The sequence below is a fragment of the Epinephelus lanceolatus genome, chromosome 3, assembly GCF_041903045.1.
Source record: "Epinephelus lanceolatus isolate andai-2023 chromosome 3, ASM4190304v1, whole genome shotgun sequence".
Lineage (NCBI taxonomy): Eukaryota > Metazoa > Chordata > Actinopteri > Perciformes > Serranidae > Epinephelus > Epinephelus lanceolatus.
This window is the reverse complement of record NC_135736.1, coordinates 14543677-14568859: the sequence shown is the minus strand read 5'-3', so window position 1 is coordinate 14568859 and position 25183 is coordinate 14543677. Positions and strand designations below refer to the sequence as shown.

General features: G+C 41.0%; 1 protein-coding gene across 6 annotated transcripts in view; it reads left to right on the top strand.

Moving 5' to 3' along the window:
* The window catches only part of ube2o (ubiquitin-conjugating enzyme E2O), a 50581-nt gene that overhangs the window by 21269 nt on the left and 4129 nt on the right, over positions 1–25183 (top strand). For 2 of the 6 annotated variants that reach the window (XM_033624075.2, XM_078165447.1), the window contains exons 2-19: positions 8468–8527; positions 8963–9073; positions 10745–10842; positions 11047–11110; positions 11932–12075; positions 12200–12309; positions 12411–12561; positions 12915–12972; positions 15082–15247; positions 16881–17036; positions 18190–18344; positions 18777–18889; positions 20745–20873; positions 22363–22452; positions 22542–22866; positions 23613–24013; positions 24134–24314; positions 24662–24798. In XM_033624075.2, coding sequence (XP_033479966.2) covers positions 8468–8527; positions 8963–9073; positions 10745–10842; positions 11047–11110; positions 11932–12075; positions 12200–12309; positions 12411–12561; positions 12915–12972; positions 15082–15247; positions 16881–17036; positions 18190–18344; positions 18777–18889; positions 20745–20873; positions 22363–22452; positions 22542–22866; positions 23613–24013; positions 24134–24314; positions 24662–24798 — 2649 coding nt within the window. Of the gene's footprint in view, positions 1–8467; positions 8528–8962; positions 9074–10744; positions 10843–11046; positions 11111–11931; positions 12076–12199; positions 12310–12410; positions 12562–12914; positions 12973–15081; positions 15248–16880; positions 17037–18189; positions 18345–18776; positions 18890–20744; positions 20874–22362; positions 22453–22541; positions 22867–23612; positions 24018–24133; positions 24315–24661; positions 24799–25183 lie in introns of all 6 variants that reach the window. The other 4 variants (XM_078165460.1, XM_078165453.1, XM_033624076.2 and 1 more) reach the window with 3 other exon arrangements.

Genomic DNA, 25183 nt, shown 5'->3' with positions numbered 1-25183 from the left:
AAAGCCTGGTATAGAAAACTGTCTGTCAGAGTGGAGAACAGGCGTGGCCCCGAACTGCAGTCCTCTGCAGTGTCTCTTTCTCCCTGTCTTTCTCCTCCTTGTACGGCACCTGAATAATGACTTGTGTTAATTAGGCCGGGAAGTCAAAGCAAATACTGTCCTCCATCGATCCTTGTAATCAATCTGGTCCCTTCTACCTTATCACGCTGGATGGAGAGGCATCCAAGGTTGTCTTCTATTCAGAGCAACGTGCCACACACAAATAGACACACACACGCATCTATCCATTCGTGCAAATGGGCCTGTCTTTTCTTTTGTTGTCTGACTCCGTGTCCATCACTATCTTCCCGCCTCCCTTCTCATCATCACTACACGAGCCACAGCAGCAGTCAGCTGCTTTGTTGTAACCCTGCTGCCTAGCTTTCTGATCATTTTGCGGTATGTGTTTGCGTTAATGCAGCGAGTATCTGCGACTCAGTACGCCTGGGAAATGAGATGGGGAAAGTGTTTCAGTCCTGTTTTAATGAGTTCTGTACACAGTTATGCATGTGTCTGAATCCAAATGTGTTGTTAAAGAAATGCATAAATCACTACTGCATCTGTACAGTCTGTGCGTGTGTGTAATTTTTGAAGAAGGCGAATGTGTGTCAGAGAAACAATTTTCAAGATGTCTTAAGGACTTGTTTATTTCACGTGAGCAGCATAAAGACGACGCCCTCATCTGCACACAACAGGCATCTGCTTCATTTGCACACTTCACAAAGTAATGACTTGTAATTAGGTATTTGCTTGATCTCAAACAATAGGGATGCACCGCTTTTGAAATTCTGGGCAGAAACCAAAATTTCAAATAACAATTTGGCTGTTAGCCGATACCAATGTCTTTATGTTGTTGTTTATTTTGTTTAAGTGGTAATGTGTTCCACCTTTTGTGCCTGGGAAACAAAGAAATCTACACCACAAAAAAACAAAACAAAAAACTGAACTGCTTTGAAGTAATTAAGATCCTTATTATTACACTGCCTTTGAATGAGCACAAATTCAATCATACAAAGTTATGAAACAACCTTAAATATGCACCTTTTACATGAAAAACATCTTTTAAAAATAACTCCCTGAAAAGCATTTTTATTTTATATATCATAATTTCCTCTCTAGTATCTATTTTATATTGCTGTAAACACATCAACAAAATTCTACTTCAAACAAGTATCTGGCCAAAAAGGCTACAATGAACACATCATGAGAATGTTATAATTTACCTTTGTCCTATTCTCGTTTTTACATAATAGAGCTTGAACGCATCATAATGTAACGCAATGCAACCTCCGTTAGAGCTAATGTTAACTAGTTCTTGTCCTGCCGATTTTAAGTTTAACCAATATGTTGTTCATTATTGGGGAAACAATAGGGCGTGTCCAAAAACACGACACGACAATAGTGACTTTATTGTGCCCTTTCCTTCTGAAAGTGTCCCAGGGAAGATTTTTGTTCTTCCAAACACGTTTTCTATTGTCTGTTTATCTACCAGCCATCTTGCCCCACAACAGTGAGATCACAGAGCCCATTTGTCAGTCATTGTGTTCTTCTTGTAACTGCGCATTAATTCCAGTTTGTGGCTGTTTCGAGTCTCGAGCCCCACTTTTTAGCTTGCGCAGAATTAATGTGACACAACAGAAAAACATCAGCCACTGTCATCGTTTAATGACATTTGGTGTGCCGATAGGCCGAAGACAGTCAACAAGGCGAATATCGGACGGTGCCCATGTTCAGCCAATAAATCGGTGCATCCCTACTAAACTAAACACAGGGTTGCCAAACCCTGCTGGTTCCTGTATAAGGTATCAGTAAATCCAATATCCAATAAAACCAAAGATTGTTAAGTGCTCTCTGATTGTGTGAGTAAGTCTGTTACGATCATTACATTAGCATCTTCTCAAGGTCAGCAAAAATGATCAAGGTCATGTCCATATATCGTACAGTATTGCCCCTGTGTTAAATGTGTTGAACAGATGAATGAACAGAAGGAAACTATGCTGAGACATGCTTTGCTGTCATTTCTGGTCGCTCCTTCATCAAAACCTGCACAAATGTGAACAATTTGCATGTAGCCCACTGTTCATATCGACTTCAACATTGACATTAGTACTGTTTTCAGTGTCCTGGTTATATGTTTGTGTTTAATGTAAATATAACGTTTTGATATCCCCTTATCCATGTTTTAAGAAACCAAAAAATGTGGCATGTAAACAACACTTTATCCAGGTTTCTAATCAGTGTCTGCCATGTTGGCAGGTGCTCAGCTGGAGTTTCATTAGTATTTAGAAAAGAAAATGCAGGATGTTAAGCAATGTAATGACAGCATTACAACCAAATTGAAAGTGAAAGTTGACTTTTGTTGCTCACGTCTTTCATTACTGCTCATCTGATGAGGAAGGCAATTGAAGCAGCGAGATAAATATTCTAGTAAATGAACTAAACCAGAAACAAATTCCACTGATCACGTCCAACTTAAAAGGAATAATGCAAACACACACACACACAAAACAAGGAGTCCCCTCTGTCCTCTGGATTATTATTATGTATGCAGTGATATGAATAGCAGGGTTTTTGATTTCTTCAATATAATAAAAACAAGGATTTTAAGACTTAAGTGTGACACTAGTGTGCACGTAAACTCACACACTCCAGCAGCCACTTGTTCAAACAGCATGTGAGTGCCGTTCATCTCAGGGAAATACCTCCCTATAACGAACTGTGACAGAAGTGAGAGATATTTCTTTTCTTCAGCATCATATCACTATGATCTGTGAGACAGCAGCTCTATGCTTCCTCCTCTCTTTAGTCTCTTCCTTGAGAAAAATCCCTCCCATTGCAGGGGCATGCTGCTCTGTGGCAGGATTTTGAAACAGGGGTACCTAAATCTGACATTGAAGTTACACTAATTAACAGTGTTTTACTATTGACAACCAGCCATTTCATAACAGCTGGTTGAATGGCGAATTCACACACTGTTTATAATTGATAATGGGAGCAAAGGTCCTGTTGTGGTCTTCATTGGTGTGAGGCATAGTGACCAACAGTGAGGTGTTGAGTTGCTGCCTGTGCTCTCTCTTACAGTGGCGTAAATGGTATTGATTTTAAACACAGTGTTTTTGAACTGGTGAGGAAATCAGTTAGTACAGTAGCGCAGTGCAGCATGATGCACTGAAAGAATATTAATGAAGAAGAGCTGTGTATGTGTGTCTGTCTAAAGACGAAAAAAATGTTTAGTACTTCTCAGCTTCTCTCGGCTAAAAGGTTTGGATGAGGAGGGACACGGGAGGGTGAGTGTTTGTGTGTGTGCCTGTGAGTGTACTATAACCCCCAGCAGCAGAGACATGAGGAGCAGACGGGCTGCTGTTTAATAGATTACAAGGGAGCATGGCGATCCATCGATTGTATCCCCTCCACACACACGCACACGCACACGCACACACACACACACACACACACACACACACACAAACACTTGTGCTGGTATTTCTGTCCTGAGTAGTGTGTTTAGACATCTTAACACAAAAAAGGAGGACAGTCATAAAAATATGAATTGACAGGTTTAATTTTTGGATTTAAATATTACTTAAAGGTTCTTCATGCAACTTTCAGAGCATTAATATTGCTGCAAACTACTATTTGCTTTGTACAGATGCAGTGGAGTAATACTCCCTGTGTGTGTTGTAATCCAAGCTTTTCTGTGGTTTGTTGTAGTATTGTCAAAAATATTAATTCATTGGTTTATCATTTCTGAACATTTGAAACACTTTCAATACTCGTTTTTCGCCGTATCAATACACTGGTACCAGATGCTTTTTCTTGCTTTCTCATATTGTTAATGTTTATGACGGTCACTCTGCTGTTCTTGGCTACAAACCAAGAAAAGAGAAGTTGTCGTCATGTTATAGCCTTGTTATCTTTTAATAAAAACTTCAACTTCTATGCCCTCAATGTCAATTTTTCACCAATGGTATTAAAAATGGTATCAGATATTGATTTTATTTTAAGATATGACAACACTAGTTTGTTGTAGTAAGTCGGTTCGACTGTTAGTATGTTAGCACATGTGTGTATCCCACTGGGTAGCTCATCACCTCCACTCGGCACTACGCTAATGCAGCAGATACCACTCATATCTGGACGATGTTGTTGTGTAAGCATATCACCCTCCCTCCAGTTCCACCCTGGTTAACACCGTTAGCTCTGTCAGCACTGTTGCCAGTATTTAGCTCTGTTAATGGAGTTTGCACCGTTACCTGCTAGCTAGCTAGGTAGCTGTTAGCTGTCGTGTCCAGACAACGACAGCTACTCTGAATTTCTTGTAAAGCTCCTCTAAAGTGAAGTTCTTGTATTTTTCAATCTGTATCTTATTTTTTTAATTGTGGCCAGTCTGACTGTGGGTCATGCTAACTTCAGACTTGTCATCTCCGCTGCCCTGGAAATAGATCTCTATGTAGTTAGCTACAGGAGCTAAACCGTTGGGTTCCCCTCTGTGTTTTGTTTTGCTCAGTCTCTGAGACAAGTGTACATGTGTAAAATATAAGTTAAGCTCAAAGCTTTAGGAAACTTGCACTCGAATCTACATCTAATATCTTTTTCTAATATACATCATCTTGCCGCCAAATGGCGCCTTGTTTCCTGAATCTCTACAGTGCAGGTGTACAAGGGCAAATTTTACATGACCCATTGTCAGAATGGCCACGATTATAAGAATAAGACCAGGGAAGAAAAATATATATTTGGTTTATATTTGAAAACTAAGTAGTGAATACAATGTATTGAATTAATCGTCCTCACAAGTATAGTATGTGCTATACAATATTCCCTGTTTATGTGCTCATACAGCACCGTTACAATCCAAGATAACAAACTCTCTGCCCCCCCAGTCATTACTTAACATGCAGCAGGTCTCCGTGTTTTTAATTTCTTCGCTCTCTTTACTCCTAATTACATTCTCCTCCTCTACCTCCATCTGTCTGTGCCTAAACTCAGAGGCTCTTGCTGGCAGTTCGCTGCCACTTTGCTGTGTACTTTCTGCCAGTAGAGCAGCTCGTGCTGTCACTCACAGAGTAGAAGCCTCCCACAGGTACACCTAGCATCTTATAAGCAGTTCATGGAGCTGTTTTATTAACTATTGTTGACTTTATGCCACACCGACCTGTAAATATAACATAGACACACACTAGAATGAGCTGATTTGGCATTCTGTCAGCTTGGTGATGCTTTCTCAGTGACTTTTGTGGTAATCTACAATCTTCTGTAGATGAAGTTTCAGTTTCTGCAGGTGGTGGTAATTGTTCGGTTAGTCTGAGGTTTGAAAGTTACCAGGTGTCTGGCCGTCCTGATAATCATTTTTGGACTCCGGAGCTTTAGCTGTAATTGAAAGTGAATATTCAAAGCTTTGGATGACAGATGGTCTCACCAATGGTCCTCAGCTCAGAGCAGAGAGAGAGCGGGGCAAAGAGGGGCTGAGTGCAGCTCTACAATGAGATAAGATTTTACCCATTTTATATAGTAAAACAAAAAAAGCAAATCAATATGTGGCAGTCGATGTTGACATTGTGAAGGCTGCTGAATAAATGTCTTACATCCAGGTCCAGGCCTTAAAGAACTATACCTTGTGTAACTTGGTTGCCAATGTAGTATAAAAAAGACATAATATATACAGTAAATGTTTAACTGATTAGTCTCAAAATAATTTATTTCAGTATAAAGTTACTTTCACTCACATCTCTCTTGCTTTAAAGTGAAAAAACCACACACACACACACACACACACACACACACACCCTGCCTTGTTTTCTTCTGGTCTATTTGTTCAACAACTTTTCATAAACTCTTTTTTTATACTTTGCAGTATAACTCTCTCATGTGAAATTACCAAATCTGTTCAAGCGCTGGCAGAAAACAGTGTGATCATGAGGGACCCAATTGATTAAAGTATGAAGCTGGTTGTGATAATGTTTTTCTGGTTTTAAGTATCCATCCTCTCGGAAGAATATGATATTTGGTTGAAAGTCCCAGAGAAAGCTGGTTTATGGACCTTGAGTTAATACTTTTTGTCAAATTAGTTACTACTCTTGGTGCTTTATGTTTCTGAGGAACAATTTAATTCACTTATGCCCAGTGCGTTTCAACTAAAGTTGTGTTTTATGCTGTGTTGAGACAGACAACATTGTTCATGGAAAAAAAATGCAGACTATCACTCTCTTCAGTGAGGCCAGTGAGATTCATTTGGCCATTAATTTGGTTCTCGCTGTGCTCCCTGCCGGGTTCAGTGCATAATAAGGGATGGCCAATATGTTAAAATTTTCCAACTGGCCACTGTCAGCCCAGCAATGGTTTGTCATGTTCCACAAGCTCTCCTAGCTTTTTAGTCAAATAAATATACAAAATTAACTCAAAGAAAACAGGCAGAAACAGAAAAATACAATTGTACACCTTTTAGAATTCAAGTTTCTCTTTTTCACAGAACTGAGACTGGCTTAACTGCCTTGTTAACTCATGGTGAAACATGCTTCATTCAATTTAACTGGAACAAAACAAAACCCACCAATCCCATCCTGGTTAGCATCTTTCCACTGTTCCAACAATCACTATGTCTGGTTAGGTTGATATAATCTTGTATTATTAAGTAATTCTTTGATTAAGATGCAAAAATATGCTGATCTGCGCTCTGGTTATCCCTATTGTCTCTCTCTCTGCCCACTGATCACTGGCTCTCACTTGTTCTTTGGAGGCAGACCATTAAATCAGCAAGATAAGATGACAGAAATCATCCAAACATAAGAACCAGCAACATGCTCAGCCTATTGCTGATAACAAATATGTAATCGTCCAATCGCCCAACCCTAGCACACACACTACAGCACCCAAAGCTCACCCTATTGAGCTCACCAAGCGGCTTGCTGAGCGGTGCACATGCCTTGCTCCACACGGCAAAAAGCCATCATAGCGTAAGCCTTTGGTAATAATGGGTTTCAGACAAGCGGCAACCTCCAAGGCTGACAAAAGAAGCGAAAACAGAAATGCCAAAAACTGAGGTTCTTTGAACGGCCACTTGAGGCTGACTCTAGCAGCCAGTCCACTGTCAACTGTTTACATTTTATCGAGGTTTAAAGTTATGCATAATTTAAGGCGTGGCCACTTTGAGTGACAGGCTGTCTGCCGATAGCGTCCTTGATTTCTCAGTCAGATCTCCCACTCCTCGCTCTTCCACAGCTCCTCCCTCTTATCCAAATATTGTCACTTCTGGCTCCAAAAACCTAAGATGGTAACAGACAAAATGCTGAACTCAAGGCTTCAAAATGGGAGTCCACAGACCGATGGGTGGCGTCATGGTAGCTACATCCATTATTTATACTGTCTGTGGTTTCAGAGTGAAGTGGTGCTGCTGTCGCGTTGTGTCTGAAAGGTCCATTTGTCAACTTTTGCAACGCAATGTAACGTCATTTAGCAGTTTCAGGTAGATTGCTTTGTAACCTCGTCATAGATTCTGATGTTTACCATGATATTGTTGCAGTAGAGGATACAATGATAAAAAGCCTGTCTCATACTATAGTTATAAAATACTGTTCAGTATTTTGCTATCTGATGAACCTCCAAACTCATGGATCTAGTACTCAGACTGGCCCTCCTGGATCGTACAGTATTTAACACCTCACTGGTGCCTGAAGCAACATGGCCCTACCAACGCCTTTTTAATTCAGAGCTATTTTTGGTCTGAATGACCATTAACAAGCATAGTGACACAGCAAAACTTGCTCACGGGAACAAGAATTCCCACTGCGACTCTGGGAGCTGAGCTTGTGCCAAGTTCAGCCCAGCACCTCCTGTTTTCTACCCTGTGTCTCTGCAGGCTTGTAGCTCTTGATCAATGCTGTTTTGCCTCCATCTGTCCATCAAGCTGTGGGTTCAGTAGTTGTAAACCATGTTGTTGCAGGTCCTATTTTTATATCGCTGTGTTGATTAATAATTGATAGTGATAATATGTTTGCTGACTCCTTCAGTGTTCTCACACCAGAGGCTTGTGTTGGCCAGCTCAGTGAAATGTGTCTCTGTTTGGATGGCAAAATAATTTTATCTTGTCTCAGGGGGTGTTCCAGCTCTGCTGACTGTGCATGTTGCAGTCTTCATGGCTGAGAGCGCAGGGGACAAGACGAGGCTGTGACAAATCACATCAGTAATGTTGTAATGGACTAAGTGTGAATGTGATTTATATGCAGTTAATTTGGAAGTTCTTCTCCACGGTTCATCTCAGGGTCACTGAAGTGAGGAGTTCTCCTCTGCAGTTATCATAAGAAAAATGATGATCCAATTTCAGTGACCGACAGCCAGCAGCAGCTTCTGTCGGTGTGAGATATCTGAAAGATGAGGTCACCCAGCTGTGTCAACCTCCATTTTCTAAACTTGTTTGCCCTTTGTTTTGCAGCTGAAACTTGAAGATCGATCCATCGTCATTAGAGACATCGTGCGACGAAACAACTCTAATGTAAGTGAAGTTTTTTTCCTTCATCTATAGCTCTCCCTTTTCGCTTCGCCTCTCTCATTCTGTCTTGTTATTTCGAGCTTTCTTTCAATCAAGTCTCTGTCTTTGTCAGTCATGTCACTGTTCACCGCTCTGTTCCATTTGCTGCATCAGACATGACTGGAATATTACTGCAGGTCGACACCGACAAAGGACCTAAGAGGAGACTTTCTGTGTCAGCGCAGTGCGACTACTCCCAGGCTGAATACAAATGCAACACTTTTTCTTTTGGTTGAAATTCAGGTGTTCTTGTTCACGTACCATCAAAGAAGTGGTGCAGGTGGACCACAGGAAACGCTTACAATCAATACTCAGGTTTTCCTGTTGATAAACAGGAGACTGTAGCAGTGATGATAATTGATATTACTATATGCTGAATTTGTATTTGTTGCATTACAGGACAACCAGTGTGGTATTGTGACCAACATTGACATCGAGTGTGCAGTGAAGCTGGTGGGAACAAACTGTGTTCTGTATCCAGTCAACAGCAAAGACCTGCAGCACATCTGGGTAAGACACTTTACCGAAGGGCCTTAACACATGTACGCAGGACCTTTAAATATATTGACGATAACGCTTCACTTAACACGTCTGTAATTTCCTAAGACATTTCCAGGTAAATCTCGTATAAGACCCATCTTATGTGGAACTAATTATATTTTTACTTATACATAAGAAGTGTATTTGCTCAGATTGGTGCATCCTGAGCAAATACACTTCTTATACATAAGAAGTGTATTTGCTCAGGATGCACCAATCTGACTTTTCCGTCCAGATACCTGGTCTTTGGGTATCAGCTGATACAAAGTACTGATCTGAAACTAGTGTTTAATTAATAAGCTGTATGCCTCGCTGTGTGGAATCACTGAGATCATTCTTTTACATGTAAGTCGACACCAAGTTTGAGTTAAAAACTGCTTTGCTAACTTTTTAGATTAAAACATAATCAGCAAAGATAAACACACAGATATAAATGAACCGAAATAGAGACTTGGAATTCCCGTATGAAAACACACAGCTGCATAAAATGAGAACACAATGCTGCTGATGCATGACATAGTACATGCATGTGTAATCACATGTAAATGTAGAATTGAAATGAACAGATCAGCTCTATTCTCACTGATACTCAAGTCCGTATCGGCTTCATATCCGGTATCAGTATCAGATCAGTGCATCTCTAATATTTGCACACATGTGTACATACAGGCACTCAGTAATGAGTCAAAGTAACAAAATGCAGCTTCCACATACTGTCAGCGCTTAAGGTAAATGTCGTGACAAACTATGTTTCAGTGCAGCAACAGTAACAAATGCCCGATGATGGTCCCTGTGCTGACATGGAGCCATTTTTTTTCTGATAATTAAACCCAAACTGTATAGTTCTTTCTAGGACCATTTACTAGGAAATTATTTGGAACATAGCATAAAATAGAGAATTAGCAAATTTCTCTCTCAGATACAACAAGTAATAATTTTAATTACACACATTTAGCAATAACAGATATTATAAATTTGATAAAAAAAATTGCACAGCCTGTTGTTTAATAAAGGTAAGAAGTGTGTGTGTGTGTGTGAACGAAATCATCTGATGACACAAAATGATCAGTTGCTTTTGTAAGACTGAACGTTATTTTTCTTACAATTGAACAGAAAATTTGATGGTGACATGTAATGGGTGTTAATCATGTGTATCGTGTCAATGTTCCTTACTCATTGCTATTAATGGAAAATAATGAAGAAAAACTAACTTCTTGTAACTGTTTTAAAAGAAGCAAGTAGTCAAATGTAGTCCTCTGTATTGGAATTTAATCATGAGGTGCCTAGAGATTCCCACCCCTAATCTCATGGTATGTTTAGTACTCAAATCTGTATATGGTACTTCAGTTGTTGTTGATAATAGGGTGGAACTAGATATATGGTAATAGCAAGGTTAAAACTCTGCAACTTAAGACTTCATACTTTATACTCAAGAGTATTACAGTCCAAGCAGTCTATTGTGTCTGTTAACATACAACAGCACAGTGTTAAATATGTAGTCCTGGCAGTTGGTCCGTCAGTCTTGAGGAAAAAGACCCAGATCTGTGAGTGATTACTGTGCACCCTCATAGTTATTGTGTCACAAGCAATGTTTGATAAATGTAAATTAAAATATTTTTCTTATTGTCGTGTTCTTTCTAGTCTTTTATGTACGGTGACTACATTGCCTACGACTTCTGGCTGGGGAAAGTGTATGACTTGACTAATCACATCATCCTCAAGCTCTCCAATGGAGCCAGGTAGATTGTGTGTGTGTGTGTGTGTGTGTGTGTGTGTGTGTGTGTGTGTCTCTGTCTCTGTGTGTGTGTGTGTGTGTGTGTGAGAGATTTAACAGCGTGCCTGTCAGCATGTCTGTCGGTGTGTCTGCGTGCTGGCACACATTCATCAGTGCCAAACCCAGTGAACGTCAACCAGTCGTCTCTCCCTCTCTCGCCTCCCTCCAGGTGCTCCATGAGTGTGGAGGACGGTGCCAAGCTTTACGACGTCTGTCCACATGTCAGCGATTCGGTATGTAGCCATGAGTGCTTATCTGTCACCTCAGGTTCATCCACCCTGTGCAGAGCAGCTGTTAGTCAGGGGTCAGATCCTTTAACAAAAAGCTGGCTCATGGTCTGTAAATACTTCTTATTTGTATTCTGTGTTTACACTCATTGTTGTGGCCCCTTTCCAGAAAACGATCATTTAGAATTTTAAAATTATTTCTAGTTTGCATTTTAGACTGTTTTTCTTTTCTTTTCTTTTTTTTAACAGAAAGTAATGTTTAGTTTTCTTGACATGTTGGTGGTGCACCATGTCCTCTCCAAATCTTATTAATGGCATTTTAGATTTGAGTTTTACAGAAAGTTCTATAGCCCAGTAGCGAATAACTTTTAGAAATAGCGAAGGAAAAAAAGACTAAAATTGCACTGTTTGGACCTGTTTTCTTTTTTTTTTTTTTTAACATGTTGCCTTTTTTTTTAACTTTATTGTGCATGAAATGGCAAAAAAATTGATATGTTGTATTGCAATACATAATATTTGTGTAACTTAACTATAATGGGAGTTTAAGTTGTGTATATTACATATATTACACATTATCGTACAGCTGATAAATCATCATGTCTGGTTCTTTAGTCATGTTGCATCTTTGTTACTGTGTGTTCGAAAGATATGCTGATGAATACAGTTGCCAATGATATCGCTCTGTGAACTGCAGACAAACTGTCAAATGAGGCAGTGCTGATCAAATATGAATCAAGATTCTGTTACTGCATTGCATATTTCTCAGCTCAGATGTATATTTTAGTGTACTGTTTAGCTGTAAAATGAGAACTGTGTTTGTTCTTCAGGGCCTGTTCTTCGATGAGGCGTATGGTTTCTACCCAGGCCAGGTTCTGATTGGTCCAGCCAAAGTCTTCTCTAATGTACAGTGGCTGTCGGGGGTCAAACCTGTCCTCAGCAGAAAGTGCAAGTTCAGGGTGGTGGTAGAAGAGGTGAGATGACAATGACTGTCCTGTCCATTTTCTCTGTACTGGATTATATACCTGGATAAATCAGTGGTTTACATGTGATCGTGTATCTTAAATTGTCTCCATGGTGTCATCGTGCTCTCCTCAGGTAAAAGTGGTTGAACTGAAGGTGACGTGGATCACAAAGAGCTACTCTCCCAAAGGTTCGGACAGCGTCTATCCACCTCCCTCCACCATCACACAGGAAAATCTCTGCAGGTCAGTCTCATCTGTGTGTCCTCACACAGGTTTATGTAGGCACAATAGACACAAACTGAATCTGTATCTTGTTGTAACCTTACTACGCTGGTTGGGTTTAGGGTGAGGCGTTTGGGTTACTACGACCACACCCAGAGGCAGCTGGGAGAGAGGGCCCTATATGTTTTCCCTGCCAAGGGAGACGCCACACGCATCACCTGTGAAGGACCTGAGGGTGCCCCTGTCCTGCCTGAAGACCCCGTGGCCAGAAAGGTGAGGATAAGGATTTTTTTTTTGTTCATATGTGTCAGCTCTATCACAGTATATGAGGCACTTGTTATCTGTTTTAAAATGTGGGTTGATCAGGTTTTTATCCCTGCAGGAGCTTATAAACACTTAAAATCAGCTGTTCTACATGAGACAGTGATTAAAAGGAGATTATCACGGTGCCCGGTGTATTTTAAGAATGTTATCCTCAAATGTTTGATATTCCGTGGTATCACAGGGACTGTCAGTAGTTGTAAACGGTGAAGCATTTTTGATCATCTTCAAACCCTCACTCTGTGTGTGTCTCTCTGTGTGTGTCTGTGTGTGTGTGTGTGTGTGTGTGTGTGTGTCTCCTGCAGTTGAAAAGGATGTTCAAGAAGGATTTGGGGAAGAAGACGGAGAATGCCGATGCACAAGGTACCAAATAATGCTCTGCAGAGAAAACACAACATCTAGAGAAACATACAGTACACACACACACTCACGCACTCACACACACTTCTGCTCTCTAATGTCGTCAGCGTTACCTGTATTATGAGCTCAGCAAGATTCTAATATTGAAGAATTTCAGTCACCTAAAAATAGACAAGTGGAAATGAAAATTTCAGTCCCCTGTTCCAGTGAATCCATTAATGCCTCAGTCCTGTTTAACAGATATCAGAACATGACTTTGTTTTGTTGAAAGTGAAAGGCCTCATTTCTCAGGGTTCATCAGGAGTTCATTGTGCTGATATAGTTAAAGCTAGAGTTGGTAACTTTTATGAAAATAACTTTTTGTCATATTTGCTGAAACTGTCACTATATTCTCACACAAGTACGTGAGACAGATCTGTCTGTAAAGAAAATCACGTTCTCTTCCTCTTCTTGCTGCCTCGAATGGTATGCGTTAAAATCAGACCACAGTACAGTCAGCAACAACCAATCAGGGCTGAGGAGTCTCTCAGTTGTCAGTCATATTGTTCTGTCAACGAAAGTGTCAAACTAGGCAGCGCTGATCAATATGAATCAAGATTCTTTTACTGCATTGCCTGTGTGTCACTTTAAATGTTTCCACAAACATATTTTAGTATACTGTTTAGCTGTAAAATGAGAAAGTTAGTCCAGCTGGTGGGCGGTGCTTAGTACTCCTATTTAACTGTATCCAACGTGGCAACCGGGTCACAAACTTTCTCATTTTACAGCTAAACAGTACACTAAAATATGTTTCTGAAAATATTTGAGGTTAGAAACAGACAATGCAGCAAGAGAATCTTGATTCATATGTGGTCAGTGCTGCCTCGTTTGACAGTCTGACCACAGTTATTATCAAGTGTCTCATTTTGTGCTGTGTGAATGTAGTGAGAGTTTCAGCATGTATGAAAAAATGTATCTTAAAAAAAGTTACCAACTGTAGCTTTAATGTTTGGAAATGGCTTTCTTAAAGCTTTCATGAACAGTACAAAGAAAGGAAGAAAGGAATGAAAGATAAAATAATATGTAAATTTATTAGTCATTTGTAGCTATTTTTTTCCTTAATTATTGAAAATGTATTTGTCATTATACAGGCATGCCCACATCATAGAGTGCTACATTTAACGTTATTGCTGTGGTTTCTATTAGTTTTGTTTTTAGAAGTTTATGTAAAATGTCCTGCTTTGTACATGATGTCCACACAACAAAACTTAGAAATAAAATTTAAGTGATTTTTATCAAAAATATTTCATGTCAAGAAACAGATATTGACTAATATGTTATTATCAGAATCTTTTTGGTTTAAATTCTTGTAACTTTAAACTTATGTGCCTCAAAAATCCAGCAGCAGTTTGGTAGTTAAACCTAATTTGATCTTGTAGATCTCTCTGGTCCAACAAATCCAGTCTCTGTGAATGCTGCTGCAGTGGTCATTACACCCAACCATTTGTCAAAAACATGATCATTTCCAGTTTCTGAAAGCAGTCAGTCAAAGATGTTACTACTAACAGTAGGACAGGAGTGAGCGCAGGTGCAGATGCATTGGGCTTTTAATTGAACGATAAATGTGAAAGGATAAGCACAATAAAGACGGCATGAAATATATTTTCTCTCTCTCATCTCACACATGGACGCGCACACACAGAGCGCTTAATCATTAAAGTGAACATTATTTCTGCTTACATCTCCTCTAAAGTAGCTGAGAACTAAGTGTCTTCACGCACAGCAGAGTCAGAAGGATTTAAAGTTCCTGTGAGACATCCGACAGTCCTCTCCACAAATGGGGCTCACTACAGAGGGAGCAGACTAATTGGAAATTGTGCTGAAGTGCAGCACACTTCAGCTCTGAAACCTTCTGCATCTGTCTGCACGATCCAGGAAAATAAAGATGACAGTGTCTCTCTCTCTCTCTGTAAAGCCACAGCAAAAAAAAAAACAAACAAAAAAAACCTGAAGTACTCAGACTATGAGCTTCTTGTTTTTCACAGGTTTTCATTGATGTTTTAAAAGATTATCCATCCATCCAGGCCTGAAATTGAAATCCTAATGTGTGTACTCTGTTTTATCTCTCACCAGGGGAGCACAAATCAGAGCAGACAGATTCGTCTCATCCCAACAACAACAACGGCCCTGTTGTGCCCATCCAGTACCCTCTGGACTCCCACAACACTAACGACACCTCGGCTGAACACGGGGAGCAGGACGCTGACGACGAGGCTGCAGAAGACACCGACGATACCAGGTCAGTTAACATTTAGTTACTTCTTTCTTTGTTTTAAAATGTGTTGAAGTGTGGGAGGAACTGATAGAAACTCAGCATCAACTGCTTGTCCATTAACAGGGTACCAACATGCTTCTGTAAAGTAATATGTCATCTGATGTAAAAACTTTGCATTAAGATTGAATGGTTGGACTTTAATGTGTCTGTGTCTGAGTCAAACCTGGTAATATTTAAGGTCATAATTTAAGGTGCTGTGTTGCATATAGAAAGAGCATGGTTGGAAAAATGACATGTTGTACAGTAAATGTTTATACAGTAAAATTAAGACTGCAACAAACCGTTGAAATGATGTAAAATGTATATGATAAATATAAAAAATCTTGTATATGATTGGATCATAATTTCCCATAGCATAAGGTGATGTGTTTAGGTGTCTTTATGTGCAGTTTAAATCTAATAATGTTGGGTGCTTGTTGTTGATTTTGCCTTAAGTTTGAATTGAATTGTTAATGAAGTAGATTTACTTGTTTTTAATGGTATCCATTCAGTGAGTGTGTTTGTGTGTGAAGGAGACAGACTGTAACGCACACGCGCTTTGTTAGCTTTCTATTTGATTACACTTTTTCACTACTGAAATATTGGGTGTAGTTTTACTTTAACTACCAACTAACTACTTGAGTTTATAAGGGACTATTATCCCCTCAAATATAAGTGATAAAAATAACCTTTTCTAAAAGTTCCAGTCGGCGGCCGCTGAGCCTCAAAGTGACCGCAGAGTTAAATCATCATCTCTTAAACAGAACGCAAAGTTTAAAAGTTTCACATATGCAGTATTTATAGCGGAGCTATTGCCCTTTGATTTATTTTTATTGAATGTTAGTTATTGTGTCTAAAGTTAAACTGTTGTCCTTAAATATACTCCAGTGCCACTACATGATTCAGTTTTATTTCTAAAGCCCAATATCACAAATCACAATTTGCCTCACAGGGCTTTACAGCATACGACATCCCTGTGTTCTTAGGACCCTCACATCAGATATGTAAAAACTCCCTTTAACAGGGGAAAAAAATGGTAGAAACCTCAGGAAGAGCAACTGAGGAGGGATCCCTCTTCCAGGACGGACAGACGTGCAAAAGATGTCGCACAGAACAGATCAACATGAAAAATTTACAGTAATCCATATGACACAATGAGACATGAAGAGAGACAGAGTAGTAATAATAATATTATAATAACAGTAATTGTGGTCAAAGTATAAGATGTCTGTATGAACCTCAGGTAGCTCTACATTTAGCCCAGTTCGTTTTTGCTGTTCTAATTAGTCAGTTAATTCACATACTGATTGATGGAAAATTAGTCACCATTCTGATTATTGCTTAATTGCTGAAGTAGTTTTTCACAGCAACACCACCCTAAAATGATCTGGTTTAAGCTTATCAGAGGTCAGTGTTTTCTGCCATTCATCTGTGATTTAAAATGGATGGTAATGATTTAGGCTGTTAGTAATTTGAGGATGTCACAGGCACTGGGAAATTTTCAAGAAGTTGACCCCTGCAGACCAGACCAACTTATAAGAGGAGAACCGTCCTGTGTGTGTACTGTGTGTGTGCAGTTTAATGTGATGTTAACCTGTGATTATGATCCTGGTTGCAGCTCTCTGACATCATCAGCCAGCTCCACAGCCTCTTCTCAGAGCGGTGGTCTGGGAACCAACCGCAAGAAGAGCATCCCGCTCTCCATCCGTAACCTGAAGAGGAAGCACAAGAAGAAGAGGACCAAGTTCTCCCGCGAGTTCAAGCCCGGAGACCGGTGGGTTCATAGCAGCAAACAAAACTCCAGCATTTTTGTCTTTTTCTTTCTCCTGTCTCCCGCTTTACACTTTTCTTTGTTTCCTTCATTCATTCTTCTTTGTTTTTTTTTTTGTTTGCTTGTTTTTTTTTTTTTCCATCCATTCACACCCTCTTCATTTCATACGTCTGTCCAACTATTGGGTAACCTTTCTGTAGATTTATTGACTCATCAGACCACTGCGGTGGCTACGTTCCTCAAAAGTGACCAGGGATTGATCCGGTGCCTTTTTCAAAGTCTGGGGAGCAACTGAAGTGTTTTGACATTTGGCAGATCTATAAGGCTGATGAGTGCGTTGACGAGGCTTCCTACACATTTACTTTCCCCTCCTCTCTGCAACTGTATCGGGAATATGGTGTAAAAATGAGACCAGTGACATCATCTGTTACCGACCATTAAAGCAACCAACGGCTGCTCAGCCCTCACAACAGTGTGTTTGTGTGCGTCTCCGACCTCTCTGCTGTTTGTCAAAGGGCTCATGTCTCGATCTGTCCGACAGTGACACTGGAGCTCGACAGCAGCCTCACACACACACACACAAAGTCTTTCAGTGCAGATGGTGTCATTTCCTCAACCGCACTGTCACACTCATCCTCAGTTTACAAAACAGATTTCACACTCTTCTCTTGCTCGTTTTACTTCACCGAACCAACCACAAGACTGCAGATGTTCTGCTCTTTGCCATTTAGTTTCCAAAAAGATTCAAGTTTTCTGAAAAACAAAACCTTTTAAGTTCCAGTTTGACGACCTCTAGTCGGGGATAATGACAACAGATTAGTTAATGTAGCATGAATCTGTGTTTTGTATTCAGCTACAAGATGTTTCAGTGCTAAATGATGAGAGGGAGAATGAGAGAAAAGACAGAATGAGAGGGAAGATTGAGGTTCCAACATGCCGAGAGGAGAGATAAATGTAGTGGCTCGGTGAAGATAAATGATACAGCAAATAGAAGGACAAGATATTAGCAGAAATGTCTTGGTGTGCAGAAGCTTTCCTTTTGTGATGAGTGAAAAGAAGAGAACCAAAAGAGAGAAACTGTCCTCTATATGATAAAATGATAAAAGGCAGGTTGGGGTTTTAAATTATTAACATTCACCTGTGTGTGTTTGTACAGGGTTGCAGTGGAGGTTGTATCCACGAAGACGACGGCTGATGTGATGTGGAAGGACGGGCGGGTGGAGAAGGGGATCCGATCAAACGACCTCATCCCCATCCAGCACCTCGACAGTCATGAGTTCTGTCCCGGGGACTTTGTTGTAGATAAACGACGTAAGCAAAATTAGTGTGATTGTTTTTTTTTGTTTTTAATGATGGATTTTGTTGTTTGATTTTACTTTGTTTGGTTCATTTCTTCAGACCAGTGAAGACGCAACCTGTCAGATTTCTGTCCCCGTGGACTGCGATGGGATTTTTTATATAGGCCACCTAGTACCTACAGTATCTAGGTCATTTGCTGAAACTATGCCAAGTTTGTGTGTCTGTGAAATGGACTGAAAAATGCAGGGATGTTCTTCAAGGCTGCGATGTTGCAGTCAGCTAAAGTCTCCCTCTGCTTTCTACAGAAATGTTGTTGTTACGTTGTTATGAATCTTTTTATAAAAACGTTCAAGTGTTTGTATTTAATGTTTTTTTGTTTTGCTGTCTAAACTATGTGTGTGTGTGTGTGTGTGTGTGTGTGTGTGTGTGTGTGTGCTCTCTCAGCCCAAGCCCTCCAGGACCCGGGAGTGTACGGTGTGATCCAGTCTGGTGATCACAAGGGCAGAACATGTGTCGTCAAGTGGATCAAACTCAACTCCAGCAGCGACGACGTGGAGGTCGGTCAGGAAAACAAGACAAGAGTGTTTGTGTTTTAAAGGATGTGAAAACCACTGAGAATGCTTGATATCTGTGTGTGTGTGTGTGTGTGCGCGCGAGGGGAGAGATTAACAAATAGATTGTTAGTATTATGCCCTCATTTCTACTGCATGGGTCTGCGTTGGGCGGCAGGTGGACGGGCCTTCCTGCCCCGCCCATCTGGGGTGTGTTTCTGGCTCTCTGGGGGTGCTGGCCATTGCCACCCCGGGTCCTAGGGCCTGTGTGGTGTCCTGCAGCCTCTGCGGCTCCCTGGGCGTGGGGTCTGGGCGCTCCTGCGGCCTTGGGGTGCCTCACCGCCCACCTTCTCCTGCAGGGCTGGGACATTGGCCCTGGTCCCTGGTGATGGTTTTCATAAACACATTGGGAGGGTTCAAATACACGCATGCATGTTTGATACTTCAGCTCCGTGACGCATCGCAAAGAACCGATGGGATCACTCAAAAGGGGCTCAGTTGCTTCTCAAACCTACCACACTGCGCTGGCAACTCTTCTCCACAATCGGGCTTTCCTCCACCACCAGGACTCTCACATTTCTGGTGTTCAGTATAGATTTCTCTCTCTTTTTTTTTTCTCTTTATTATACATTTATTTGTTTATTTTTGGTAATCTGTATGGAGCACAACAACGTCAAGGCCACAATACATCAGCTACACTGCCTGTTTCTCCTCTGTTTTTTTTTTTTGTTTTTGTTTTTGTTTTGTTTGTATGTTTGTTTGCTTGTTTGTTTGTTTTCTCCTTCTTCTCCGCATGCACTGTCGCTATATAACTCAGGACTTAAGCACCTGTCCCTCAATCCCCCCTGTCTGTCCCTTACTTTCCCCTTGACACACTACGGTGTATCACGGCCCTCTCTGGCTCGTATTAGGAAGTTTTTCCAATAAAGACTGATGACTGACGGTCACAACCACGCACAGTATGGGTATAAAATACTTGACTGCAAGATTAACAGTGCATCAATCTTCATAAAAAGCTTACACCCTTTTGTGGCGCTAAGCTACGAAGACTAATGCAGACAGGTTTGGGGGGAAAAAAAAAAAAGAACACCTCTTCCATCAGCGACATGTTGCCATATTGGCTCAGTTTTAGTTTTCTCTGTCTCCTCTCATCACCCCAAAAAACACATGAACTTTGAAGTTAACAAACATGCCGCTCTCTGTCTCACCTCTACTGAAGTTTGATCTCCTTCATGTTTCCGAAACCAGCCTGGGCTCTGCAGTAAATCTCCCACAGCGTGTTGGACACTAGTGGCTCCTTTTGTCCATTTCAAAAACATAATATTATGCTGATCACATTGTCATATATATTATGCGCCATGACGCAGTTAGCACTGGTTGCTGAAAATCTGGCTCCAGTGAGAAAACCAAATTGCAGAAGCTATTGAGAGTATCTTGACTCTTACAAAAAAAGTCAAATTTGTGCAAGCTGCCCCGTGTTGCACAAGTGACAATTCTCACCATCCAATCAGTGGTCTGCAGTGTTTTAACTCCATCTTCTAGTATCTGTTCAACTCGCATGGAGCCCTGACTGAGGTTGTACCAAAAAAGTACCAGGTACAAGCTACAACTTTTGCTAATTGGATAAGAGCGAGATGAGTTAAGTCAAGCTGTGTTGTACCATGCAATGGAAATGTGACTTTATAGAGGGAGGAAGGAGGCGTTAATGCAGGTATTGATAGCTGTATGTGTGAACCCCACAGCCACCTGACTACACTCCCTCATTCACTGTTAGCAGATTGTCTTTATGTCATGACACCTGGCTGCTGTACACAATTCTCCAACTTTATCGTAGAACTAAAACAGGTTTGGTTTATTCCAGGTAATTGGTAAGGAGGAAGATGTCAGTGTGTATGACATCGCAGATCACCCAGACTTCCACTTCCGCACCACCGACATCGTCATCAGAATATGGAACTCAGAGAATGGACACAACGACTGCGAAAATGAGGTGAGAACAATTTAAAAAACTCTGTTCTTTCATGTGCACTGCAGCATATTTAGTCTACTCTCGCTGACATTTGATGGGGTGGGCACAATAATAGAAATCAAATTCAGCAGCACCACAAATTACCTGAATCAGCACCTCTCTAAAAGCTGAACATTCATGAAGGTAGCATTTACTGCAGGACTGTATCAGCCTGTATTAGTTTTAGACAGATGTAGGACACCTAATAAACCAGCAGCAGAGGGGCAAATTCACATAAGACAAATAAGGCAAAAAAGAAGCTGTGTAATTACACCTGTAACTGCGCTGCCAAGTAAATAGCATTTCAGTGCTCTTATGTTATTTGCACATATTTGAATTAGGTAATATGCATACATTTAACTGAGGCAAGTGAGCCTCAGTGCAAAAACAGTCCAATTCAAAAAGATCAGTGCTTATAGCTCCCCATAGTTATAGTGAAATTATTAACATCTTCAGAGAGCTGGTGGTGACTGAAGCATATTCTTAAGAGACTTCACTGTGATCATGGCAGTAGTGATATTTTTTCTTTTGTCCTCCACTTCAATTCATGCCATCTTTTTTTAATCAAAAGGTGTGTGTTTGAAAACACCAACAGCTCTGACAGACTGGGATATTAAACCCCACATACAGTTTCTGTCTGTCACATTTAAATTTCATGCATGAAGTTTTGAGGAGGGCCTCTGCGCCTTGTCTGTCAGGACCTGTAGCTCATAGTCTGAAATTTTCAGTCTTCTTTTTCTCTCTGTCATTGTTCCACATACTGTGTTCCTGGAGCAAAGGCAATATTTATACTTTGCCGTATAGATAATTGCAATCAGGCACAAAAAGGGCAAAATGCGCTCAGCTGAAAAACGTCAAGGATTTGTTTATGCCATAATGTTATTAGAGCAGTATCTTTTGTGAATTGTGGACCTCGGTTGCTTCTTAGCAGATAGCGGTTGCAAGTGATGCATAATTCATAATGCTACCAGCGACTGCAATTTATTCTTTGTGAATTCACCCTGAGTGTATAAAAAGGAAACATAGTGGGAACACATTCACGCTACCCAAAAAAGCCTTTCTGTTTAGGACACCCAATGAGCTTTTCTCCTGCACCAGTCTTAGTGTCAACTTTCCCCACAAACTATTTCATAATTCAACTGGTAAAGCACATTCATGCCTCCATATATATAGACAGTTCTCATGTTAATGACCTCATGGCATTTTAGAGCAAACTTAGGGTATATTTTTTTAGCCCTTCTCCTGGTAAAGAAAATAAAAAATATCAGTATATTGCTTCCTGCATCCAACAGTGTAATGTTATGGAGTAATAAACACTGCCATCTGGAGTGTTTGCTAGTGAAGTTTTTTCCTTTAGTCAAGTCCTATGACACACAGTGTCCTTTGCGACCCTTTTAGACTTGTTTTCATATTATATTATGTGTTGTTGGGTGCTGACAATGGTTGTATCTCTGCATCCACCTTCCCTCAGACGTCAGTCGGCCAGGTGTCCAGGGTGGATGTGAGCAGCAAAGTGGAGGTTGTGTGGGCGGATAATTCCATGACCATCGTCCTGCCACAGGTAAATGTTTATCCTCAGTGAAACTGTCTTTTTTGACGTCAGAAGTGAGACATCTGTTGCTGACAGTGTCTGAATAAACACACACACAGCACCTCTACAATGTGGAGTCTGAGATCGAGGAGACCGACTACGACTCGGTAGAGGAGACGAGCAGCGTCCTGTCCACTGAGGAGTGGGAGGACGAAAGTGACAGCTGGGAGACGGACAACGGCCTCACCACCGAGGACGACAGCCACGTCAACAATACAGATGTCATCGACACAGCGACCCCAACCCCCACCCCCACCAGCTCCTCGACGTTCATAATCCCCCCTCAAGAGGGCAGCAAAGCCGGGGTCACCAGCCCCACTAAAGGAGCCCCAGGAGAGGAGGGAGAAGCCTCTGTGGCTGCTGCTAGTCCCGCTTCTGGAGGAGGTGGGGAGCTTTTGCAACACCTATATCTTGTCTTGCAGTGTCAGCACCACACTGCAAGACATAAATCATTCTCCTTAATTCTTGTGTCCCCACTCGAGCTGGTTTGTCCTCTACAGGACAAAAGTTTTTTGTCCTACATAGAAGTGTTGAGTGTTCACAACAGTTTTTGTGAAATCTGTATCTTCAGGCAGTGAAAGGAAATTTTATTTATATAGCACAATTGATTAAAAATTTAAACTCAAGGTGCCTTGCATGAAGTTGCACAAGGACATTTTAAAGAGAAAAATAAGATAATGCAGTAACTCTAAAGGAGGAAAGAACACTTGCCTCTTGGTAACTAGCCCACTCTGGCAAATCTGTCAGAAATGTACTTGCCTGAAGTCAACTTGCCCCTATACTACTAATTACTAATACTAATTGTTTTATCCTCTACGATCAAACAACAGATGTCCACCATGTGTCAGTGGATACGTTTGGTGATGTTTTTATTGCCAACAGATCCCATGATGAAAAGACCAAACCAACAATGAGTTGATCCTACTAACAGCCTGTGTATTCAAAGCCTGATATAGCCTCTTCTTCTGTTCGATAGAGCTCCACTGTTGTCTTTGTTGTGATCTTGAATTTGAAACAAAACAATAAATAACTTTAATCTAAACAGAGTAGTGATACAAACATCAACAGATGCTTCCACATCTTGTAAAATGCTCTTGTCCTTTTTGACATGTCTCTAATTCTACTTGCAGGAATTTGTGATAAGCTTCTAAATTTTGCCTGCTTAGGAACCACCCCAGGACCAGTCAACGGAGCGGAGAAGCCAAGCAAAGATGGCACCTCCCGGGGCTTCAGGGAGTTGAAAGAGGCCCTGAAGATCCTGGAGAGCCTGAAGAACATGACTGTGGAGCAGCTCTGGACAGGCGGTTCTCCGACCTCCCCAACCTCCGCTGAACCCGCTTCCACAACGAACGTAGCGAGTTCAGTGACGCCCATGGCCCCTGAGAAACCGACCAAGGAGAAACGCTTCCTGGATGACATCAAGAAGCTGCAGGAGAACCTGAGGAAGACGCTGGACAACGTGGCCATTGTGGAGGAGGAGAAGATGGAGGCTGTGGTGGAGGCAGGTGGGAGTGGAGGAGCGGGGACAGAGGTAGGTGTTTAGTTACTCTACAGTGTGGCAGAGTTGATTTAATTTGCCAGTGCAGTCCAAATAAATAAGACGTAAATAAGTGCAGCTGTAGATTTTACCTGGTGATGTGTTACCTTTCAGATAGAGAGAGTTGGAGAGGAAAAGCCGCAGCAGGAGCCACAGACACCAGTGGGTGGACAAGAATGGCCCAGTGAGTTTCTCAGTGACACACCAGTACTGTGCCAACAGAGTGGTGGCAAGCCTGGCGTCACCTTCACCAGTGCCAAGGGAGAGGTGTTCTCTGTGCTGGAGTGGGCACCAGGTGAGAGGGGTTGTACTGTAATCACACTTTTCTGTCAAAGACACACACGCACACGAAGGGTCACAGCGGATACTTGAAAAGTCTTCGGCATTGAATTAATCAATGTAAAAATAAGGTCTTAATCTGTGTTAAAATGTCTGAGGTCATGCTTTCAAAAGTCATTCAAAGTCTACAAGGCCAAAGGTCTTGTATCTAACTTGCCTCAAGCTATAAGCACCCTGCGTACATCCATTAGCTTGATGAATTCTCTGCCCACACAAGCTAAGTTGAATTTGTTCATTTCTATTTCTCTCTACTGCTGTTCAGTCACCATCTGTCTCTCCTCTCACTGTATTTTTTTTTTTTAGACACACACTCGTTTAATAAAATGGAGTTTCAGCCAGCGGAGGCAAAGAAGTTCTTCAGCACAGTGAGGAAGGAAATGGCTCTGCTAGCAACATCCCTGCCAGACGGCATCATGGTCAAAACATTTGAGGATCGCATGGTGGGTTTCTTCTCAATAATGTCACGTGAAAAGTAGCACCATTATCATTATTTTGAAATAAATGCGTGTACATTTGAAAGCAGACACCAGTTACACATGCACAGAGATGCACATACTCACACATTTACAACTAGCTTTTAGTTTGAAAAAAGGGCCAAAATTTATACTAGTTACTTGAATGTCTTCACACATATGGGTAACACACAGTAATATACCATCACAGACTTTGATTCCACAAGCTCATCATTGTATTTTTATAAGCCCATATCTACTAAACTATGAGCCTTGACAGTATAGATATTTAAAAGTGAATTAACCTAAAGACAGAAAATGCCACCCCTCATCTCAGTATTGACGTACTGCTTTATTTACTCATCTAATCATT